Raw genomic sequence first — 8221 nt, 5'->3', positions numbered from 1 at the left:
TTTGGGGTGTCCCCAGGCAGGAGGGTGCTGGGGCTCTTAGCAGGGCTCCTTTGTTTAGCAGGGATTGCAGCACAAGTCTGCACACTCGGCTGGCGGGAGGGAAGAAAATCAACAGGCGGTTATGGACTGTATTGGGAAATTTCAGCTCCCCCCGAAAATGGAGCAGGAAAAAGCAAAAAGAGCCGGCCTGAAGGGTGGGGGCAAAAAGTGGAGATGCCGGGGATTGAACCCGGGGCCTCATACATGCAAAGCATGCGCTCTACCACTGAGCTACATCCCCTCGATGAGGGGCCGTTTGCACACAGTCTATACACGGATAGCGGCAGCCGCACAGTGGCCCGGCGGTGACAGCGCGGTGACAGCGCGGTCACCCCGAGCCCCGCGCTGCGCCCCGGCCGCGGGGACCGAGCGGGACAGCGGCGGCTCCGCCGGGGACGGGACTGAACCCTCATAGGGCACAGCAAAAGCAGCATTGCTGTACCCGTCCTCGTTAGTATAGTGGTGAGTATCCCCGCCTGTCACGCGGGAGACCGGGGTTCGATTCCCCGACGGGGAGGTACAGTTAATTTTGTCCCCGGACGCCATTTTTTGTGGGCGGCCCTTCGTTGGGTTTGTTTGTGGCGCTGCCGCGGAACCCCCGCCGGACGGGCGGGGCAGAGCCGCCTTTTGCGCCAGGGGAGGGGCGCGGAGTGCCCGGGGTGCGTGCGGAACACCCAGCCGCGCCGGTACCCGGGGTCTCCGTGGGATCCTGGCAGTGGAAATGGAATCCTGGCAGTGGAAATGCCGGCGGGAAGGTGCGAATCCCGGACACCCCGTTACCGGGCGGCGGAACCCCAGCAGGAGCACGGGTACCGCCCGGGCCGCGGGGCGGGGTCGTATCCACGGCCAGCGAGGGCGCTGTCGCCCGCCGAAATAGCTCAGTTGGGAGAGCGTTAGACTGAAGATCTAAAGGTCCCTGGTTCGATCCCGGGTTTCGGCAGAGGGGGTTACACTTTTAGGTCTGGTTGGATTTTCTTGGTTTGTTTTTTTTTTTTTTCCTCCTTAGTGTCAAGACGGTTCCTTTTGCTGCCGAGCGGGGGGAGCGGGGGCTGCTGTCGCTGCGCCGGGCGGCTCAGCCGGTGCCATCGCAGGCGCTCCCGCGTGCGGGAGTTTTGTGTCAGGAGCCGCTTCCCGAAGAGCGGTGGCGATGGCGCAAATCCCGCGGCCGCCTCGGGCATGACCTGGCCTGCGGGGAGCCGTTTGCCAACCGTCCTCGTTAGTATAGTGGTGAGTATCCCCGCCTGTCACGCGGGAGACCGGGGTTCGATTCCCCGACGGGGAGGTTGCGTGTATTTTTTTTTCTTCCTTTAATTTTTTTTTTTCTTTCCGCTGGGATTTCTCTGCTTTCCGACGGAGCAAAACCATTCGGTTTTGCGCGTGCGAACCAGCGCGATCCCGTCCTTTTGAGGGCCGCGCCAGGCTCTGTACCCTGCAGCGGGTCTCGGTGCCTCCCGCCCCGGGGCCAGCGCAGCGCGGAGCGGGCGGGCGGGCAGGGGAGGCAGCGCGGGCACGGGGATGTAGCTCAGCGGTAGAGCGCATGCTTTGCATGTATGAGGTCCCGGGTTCAATCCCCGGCATCTCCACGGGGCTGCTGCTCTTTTTCCTGCTTTTTGGTGATGTTTTATCCCGTCAAAGCAACGCGTCACGTTAAGCAGCAGCAAACGTGAGGGCCGGAATGGGCACACAGCGGCACTTCCCAGAGATAAAAAGTGCTGCATTTTTGGTTTTTTTACATTTGTTTTTCCTCAGGCCTGTGCAGACACACACGGCTTTTGGTCCCATCTGTGAACTAAGGGACGCAGGAGGCACAAAAAGAAGGGCAGAGCAGCAAACCCCGAAACGCAGGGGGACAGTGGCCACTCATGGCAGGCTGGCACTGCCACATCCCCAGCCTGGCAGAGGTGCAGCCACAGGGAGCTCAGGGCTCTGCCCCACGTTCCCGGAGCCAGAGGGGAAGGACAGAGCCAGGGCACTCAGGAGCAGCTCCTGGCTCCGCAGTGCCCGCTCCCTCCCCTGTCCTGTCCCCCCTGGCAGCAGGAGCGGCTTGGGAAGAGCTCTCGGGAAAACAACCCCCTCTCAAGGTTCTTTGTAATTTCTTATCTAAAACATTCTCTGTCTGGCCTGCCAAGGTCTGTTCGGCTGGTCAAGCCAACACACACTGCCCTCCCACGGGGCTGGTGTTGCCTTTTATACTACAAACTACATATTCGATATTTACAGTTATGTTCCAATACCTGTCACCTATGTTAGACAGTGACTTTCTGCTCCACACCAATCCAAATATGCTAACATCACCAAGAGATGGAGGCTGGGAAGAAGAGGGAAGAACAGGACAACGTCCAAATTCCTCCATCTTGTCTCCTAGACCCCCATAGTAAAATTCTGCAAATTTCCACCTTTCACCCTGTGACAACTGCTGTTATGCTGCTTAAACTTTTGTGACTTGTAATTCTTAATATAAGGCTGGTAATTTGCTCCATGAGTTGAACTCAAAACTTTGAAGATGCCTGCTGTAAATTACTCCCTGGATCTCCCTGGCAGCTACACTTCTGGAATGTGCCCTGCATAGGAATGTAAGAGACAGTAACAAGCATGCAGAAATTGACTTTTTCTCACAAAACACTTTCCCATGTGCCTTTTTGGTGATTTTCTGACCAGTCCCAAGTGCTCACCTTGTAATAAAAAGAACAAACTTAACATTATTATTCACTTTCTGCTGAGGAAAAACCCAGACCTGGAAGGATTCTCCAATTTTTGATGCTTATATACTCCCAATGCACAGCATCAGCCACTGAGCAGTAACCAAAAGACTTCTGTGGTATTTTTTTTTCCATCTAAATGAGTGTTTGAGATTATTATCACTACAGCTGTGGTGAGTGTTAGTACAAACACAAAGCAGCAGAGGCAAAGAGCTCCCCAGAGCATTCCCTCTGTGTGTCAGGCAGACACAGGCACTTTTCCTCAAACCACAAAGCTGTTCCTGGACCTCTGCTCCTTCCCTGCTGCTGAGCAGCCCTGGGTGTTACCAGTGTCCCTTCCCTTTTCCATGGCACTGCCAAATGAAAGGTTTTGTAGGCGAATGGAACCGAGTGCCTGAATCTTGCAGACAAAGCTCCATTCTGTTCACAGCTTTGCTGGAGCTGCTGCGCAGTTTGGATAGGATGGTGGAGTGCAGTATCAGAAGGGGCTCTTGGACAACAGAATAATAAATAGGCATTATTAGTTCTGATTTTACCCCTGAGTTACAAACTGCATTACAGCTCAGAGGCATACCCCACTTTATGTGTGCACATCTGTACCCACACTCATTGATTATCTCTCGGGCACGCCGTCTGCAGGACTCCATCTCTTTATCCACGGGCCTTTCTTTGTCCCTCATGTTGTAACACTCACGTCCCCTCTCCATGCTCCCTGACCTCCCTCCGCAGGCAGGAGCCCCTGCAGCCCCCCTTGTGCTCCCTGCCCCTCAGGCTGCCCCAGCCTCGCCGCAGCAGCCGCACACCTTCCGTGCCCGTCCCTTGTCGCACGGGCACGGTGGCACCGAGGCTCCGGGATAAACAAACCCGTTCTTCCAGCCGTGCCCACCCCAGCGGGGCTGTGCCTGTGTGGGTGACAGACACCCCTGCTCTCTCACGGGAATAACTCTGGAGGCGCCCCTCGGGATGAAGCCGCCGGCTCCTTCCCTCAGGAGCCCCTCACGGCGCGGCCGCGGGCACAGCCGACCCTCGCCCTGCCCTAGGGGTAAAACCAACGCCACGTTTATCAAGCAGGGGCGCAACTGCAGGGTTTAACCCCCCGAACATCACGAAACTTTTTATGTTTTCTGCTTTTACGAGCGGCCGTGGGGTCGCTTGGCTGGCCCCGCTCCGGCGGCTCCGGGCCGGCTTTTCCCGCCGCCCGCCCCCCGCCCGCGCGAGCCGCAGCGCAGCCGCGCGAGCCGCCGATCCCTCCGCGCCGCCCGCCCCCCGCCCGCGCAGGAGAGCGGAGGCGCGCGGCGCGAGGGAAATAGTGCGCAGCGGAGTGATCCGAGGCGGGGGCGGGGCGCCGGGGGCCATATAAGCACCTAGCGGAGGGATGCGTGGCGCAGTTGGCGCTGGGTGAGGTTTGTGCTGTCGGCGGGGCCGAGCGGCGCCGCGGTGAGAGCTCGCCGGGGGAGGGCCTAGATGCGGGCTGGGCGTCCGGGCGGGACGGAGGGCGCTGTGCGCTGAGAAGCTGCGGCGCTGCGGCGGGGGGCGATGGCGGACCGTGATGGCGGGGGGAGGGCTGGGACGTTGCCTTCCCCTCCAACGGCAGCACCGCGAGGCGGTGGCGGGGAAGGGCCGGGGCGAGCGGCCGCTGGCAAAATGGCGGCCGCGCAGGCGCAGCGGTGCTTCAAGATGGTGGCGCGCGCCTCGGGCGGGAAGGGGAAGCGGGTGGGGCCCCGCCCCTCCACGGGTGTGGGCGGGGCTTGCGCTGTGACGTCATGGCCGGGGCGCAGCCCCGCGTACGGGGAGCAGTCGCTAAAGCACGGCGGGTTTTCCTCTTCCAGGGAAAAATGCAGATCTTCGTCAAGACCCTGACAGGCAAGACCATCACCCTTGAGGTCGAGCCCAGCGACACCATTGAGAATGTCAAGGCCAAGATCCAGGATAAGGAAGGCATCCCTCCAGACCAGCAGAGGCTGATCTTTGCTGGCAAGCAGCTGGAAGATGGCCGCACCCTGTCCGACTACAACATCCAGAAAGAATCCACTCTGCACTTGGTGCTGCGCCTGAGAGGTGGGATGCAGATCTTTGTCAAGACCCTGACTGGCAAGACCATCACTCTGGAAGTTGAGCCCAGTGACACCATTGAGAACGTGAAGGCCAAGATCCAGGACAAGGAAGGCATCCCCCCAGACCAGCAGAGGCTGATCTTCGCAGGGAAGCAGCTGGAGGATGGCCGCACCCTCTCTGACTACAACATCCAGAAGGAATCTACCCTGCATCTCGTGCTGCGCCTGCGAGGTGGGATGCAGATCTTTGTGAAGACCCTGACAGGCAAGACCATCACCCTTGAGGTCGAGCCCAGCGACACCATTGAGAATGTCAAGGCCAAGATCCAGGACAAGGAAGGCATCCCTCCTGACCAGCAGAGGCTGATCTTCGCAGGGAAGCAGCTGGAGGATGGCCGCACCCTCTCTGACTACAACATCCAGAAGGAATCTACTCTGCACCTGGTGCTGCGCCTGCGAGGTGGGATGCAGATCTTTGTGAAGACCCTGACTGGCAAGACCATCACCCTTGAGGTCGAGCCCAGTGACACCATTGAGAACGTGAAGGCCAAGATCCAGGACAAAGAAGGCATCCCCCCAGACCAGCAGAGGCTGATCTTTGCAGGGAAGCAGCTGGAGGATGGCCGCACCCTGTCTGACTACAACATCCAGAAAGAGTCAACTCTGCACCTTGTCCTGCGCCTGCGGGGTGGTAACTGAACCAGCAGGTTGTTGCTTCCAAATAAAGGGTTCCCTGCACTTGTTCATTCCAATAAAGCTGTTGCATCTGTAAAAGTCTGTGTCCCGAGTTACACGAACAGTTGTTCTGACATTGCCCAACTCCAGGTCTCTAACAAACAATAATTACGTAGCTTTCCACAGACAAAGGAGTTGCAAAAGTGCCTTATGCAAGGCTTCCACATTCCTGGTGGTTGTAGCTAATCCCCGCGCCGTGGTTTTCCTGGCGTTGTGTAAGTGTTCTGATACCTGGCTGCAGCTCAGTGCCCGCCTGCAGATGTTGTGCAGCTGTGGTGTTGTGCAAGAAGGGATGTGCAACGGGGAGCTGTGGATGTTCCCCATCAAAAGGCTTTGAGATAGCTCTGGGTTGCCCAGCAACTGCCCTTATTTTGGGATTAGTGGAGAAACAGCAGAAGGGTGATCCCGCAGCTCTCACAGCCTGGGGAACAGGATGGTCCTGCAGCCCTTGGGCTTGGAAAGTGGGGTGGGAAGTGTAGATCTCATCAGTTACGGGGTGGACTTGTTGTTTTGTCGAGCTTAATGGCATTAAGCAAGCAGTAATTTCAGATGTACTTATTGGAAGTTGAATGTGCTTCGTTCCAGCTGTGCCCCAAATGGAAATGCTGCTGAGCTGTCAGAGCAGTTCCTGTGTCTGCAGAAGCCCTGGCAAAAGGGAAGTTGCCTCTGAAGTATTTGTGGTGGGGGTTGCAGGAGGGGCTGATGAGTTAACCAGGGGTGTGTGGAGAGGGAAAAGGGAGAGTGGCACAGATGCCCTTTCCAGGAGTGAGGATGTGGACTCGGCTGTGGAAGGGGATGTGGTGGGAGCTGGGTAATGGTCCCAGCTGGCTTCAGGGACCTGAAGGGATCTTACACTGCCTGCGTGGGACAGCAGGGTGTGCCCCCAGTAACACCAGTTCCCTTACTGGTGTGGCCTGTACGGAGCGAGTCTGGAGCACCAAGGTCTCTGCTGTGCTGGAGACAGCTTTTGAATGCTGAGGAGCCAAATGCTGTGTGGGTGGGAGCTGGTGCTGTGCCATCCTGGACATCCTGTCCTCCCCCACAGGAGTGCCCCGGGCTCTGCCCACGCTGCCCTGGCTCCTGCTTCCTGAGCTGAGCCCCAGCAACTGCAGGGAGCACTTGGCCCTTGTGTGGGCTTTCTGTCCTCTGGGGACAGCAGAATTCCCCAACTGAGCATCTCTCCAGCAGAACTCCTTAAACAGAGGTGCAGGGGAGCCTGTCTGGAATGCAGGGAGCACAACTGCACGTGGCTCTGATCTGAAGGCCTGACTGCCATCAGGGAGAGCTGCAGGAGGACACGGGGAGCTTCATGAATGCCAGAAGCCTCCACAAGTGACTACAGAGCCATACTTCAAGAAATCCTTTTATTTTCAATGTCTCAGTAAAAAGCTTTACAGTGTCCTGTTTAAAAACCACGGTGCTGTACAAGCCTGTCATGGCCTGGAGGAGAAGCCCGTGCTGTGACCTCGGGAGCTGGGTCAGCCTCTGCTGGCCACAAGGGAACGGTGTGAAGTGTCAGGAGGGCTGGAATGGGAGCTAGGAAAAAGTTCTTCCACAGAGGCTGGGTGTGCAGGCACCCTGGGGCTGCCCACAGCACCAAGCCTGCCCCGGTCCAGGATGGGTTTGGACAGCACTCTGAGGCACCTGGTGGGGTTTTGGAGCTGTTCTCTGCAGGTTTTTGACTTCATCCTCGTGGGTCCCTTCCAGCCCAGGGCATTGTATGGTTCTGTGCCCTCTGCAGGGTCTGAGGAGCTCAGGGCTCAGCGTGGCAGTGCCAACGCCTCAGAGGCAGCAGAGACCACGGCTGGGGTGGGATCAGCCACGCCGCAGAATTTGATGAGAGCAGCAAAGCTTGTTGTCAGCTTTGGGGCTGTGTTCTGTTCCAGCCGTGGCGGAACACGCCGTTCCCAGAGATCTTCTCACGGTTGTTCTGCGGCGCCCCAGGGAATCTCTTGGGTTTTACTGGGGATTTCTGGGATTTGAAGGAGAAATTCCTTTCACGGCGTTTCTTTGTAAAAAAAGTCCTAAAAAGTCAAACGCTGCACCTGCTTTGTGCAGTTCTGAAGGCATTGCTGCTGGGAGAGGGGGCCATCCCGCAGCGCAGACCGGCCAGGATTGAACAGAGACATTGTTAATTGATCTGGTAATTAAACAGAGGCAACTCTCAGGGTAGGAGATTTAGAAGGAAATAAAAATACCCAGTTAAGTGTAAAGACACAAATGTAGATGTTCCATTGAGGTGGGGGCCGTGGCAAGAGGCAGGTGCTGTGCTGGGCCCTGCCTGGTGAGACCGTCCCCTCTCTTCATGCAGGACACTGTGTGGCAGGTGGAAGCACTCCAGTTTCCAGATGTGTTAGCTCAGCTGGGACAATGGGATGGTGTGTGTGATTGATTTAAAACAGGCTGTCACAAACTGGACTCTGTTTTCTGCTGCCTTCTAGATGCTGCTGGGGATGAGTCTCAGCGAGGCTTTTATTCAGGGCCATGTTCAGATGCACAAGATGGACAGAAGACCCAGTTTTTTGGAAAAACAGAGTTGGTTTAATGGAAAAACAGAGGCAGGTTAATGGTGATGTTTACTCCTCAGGGAAAACATATATATATATATACACACACACATGAATACAAACAAGTTTACGTATTTTTTATCTAGCATGCAGTGACAGAACAAGAAGGAATGGCTTCAAACTGAAG

The 8221-nt window shown here is 56.9% G+C and overlaps 1 protein-coding gene and 5 non-coding genes across 8 annotated transcripts; 5 read left to right on the top strand and 1 right to left on the bottom strand.

Annotated features, from left to right (window-relative positions):
- Positions 1–208: 208 nt before the first annotated feature.
- On the bottom strand, positions 209–280 carry TRNAA-UGC (transfer RNA alanine (anticodon UGC)). Its single transcript has one exon. It is a non-coding gene; the product is annotated as a tRNA-Ala (tRNA).
- Positions 281–484: 204 nt separating this feature from the next.
- On the top strand, positions 485–556 carry TRNAD-GUC (transfer RNA aspartic acid (anticodon GUC)). Its single transcript has one exon. It is a non-coding gene; the product is annotated as a tRNA-Asp (tRNA).
- A 350-nt stretch (positions 557–906) lies between these two features.
- Positions 907–979, top strand: TRNAF-GAA (transfer RNA phenylalanine (anticodon GAA)). Its single transcript has one exon. It is a non-coding gene; the product is annotated as a tRNA-Phe (tRNA).
- A 270-nt stretch (positions 980–1249) lies between these two features.
- Positions 1250–1321, top strand: TRNAD-GUC (transfer RNA aspartic acid (anticodon GUC)). Its single transcript has one exon. It is a non-coding gene; the product is annotated as a tRNA-Asp (tRNA).
- A 229-nt stretch (positions 1322–1550) lies between these two features.
- Positions 1551–1622, top strand: TRNAA-UGC (transfer RNA alanine (anticodon UGC)). Its single transcript has one exon. It is a non-coding gene; the product is annotated as a tRNA-Ala (tRNA).
- Positions 1623–3984: 2362 nt separating this feature from the next.
- On the top strand, positions 3985–5566 carry UBB (ubiquitin B). 3 transcript variants are annotated; one of them, XM_064393156.1, is made up of 2 exons: positions 3985–4136; positions 4568–5566. In XM_064393156.1, the coding sequence occupies exon 2, from the start codon at positions 4574–4576 to the stop codon at positions 5489–5491; it is 918 nt and encodes a 305-aa protein (XP_064249226.1). In that variant the 5' UTR covers positions 3985–4136; positions 4568–4573; the 3' UTR covers positions 5492–5566. The 3 variants fall into 3 exon arrangements, with proteins under 3 accessions (XP_064249226.1, XP_064249225.1, XP_064249224.1); XM_064393155.1 differs by having other exon boundaries at positions 3990–4141; XM_064393154.1 differs by having other exon boundaries at positions 4019–4175.
- The last annotated feature ends 2655 nt before the right edge of the window (positions 5567–8221 follow it).

This window comes from Passer domesticus, chromosome 17 (genome assembly GCF_036417665.1).
Source record: "Passer domesticus isolate bPasDom1 chromosome 17, bPasDom1.hap1, whole genome shotgun sequence".
In the NCBI taxonomy this organism is placed as follows: domain Eukaryota; kingdom Metazoa; phylum Chordata; class Aves; order Passeriformes; family Passeridae; genus Passer; species Passer domesticus.
The sequence above is the reverse complement of the archived record's forward strand: the minus strand, read 5'-3'. Positions and strand labels throughout refer to the sequence as shown.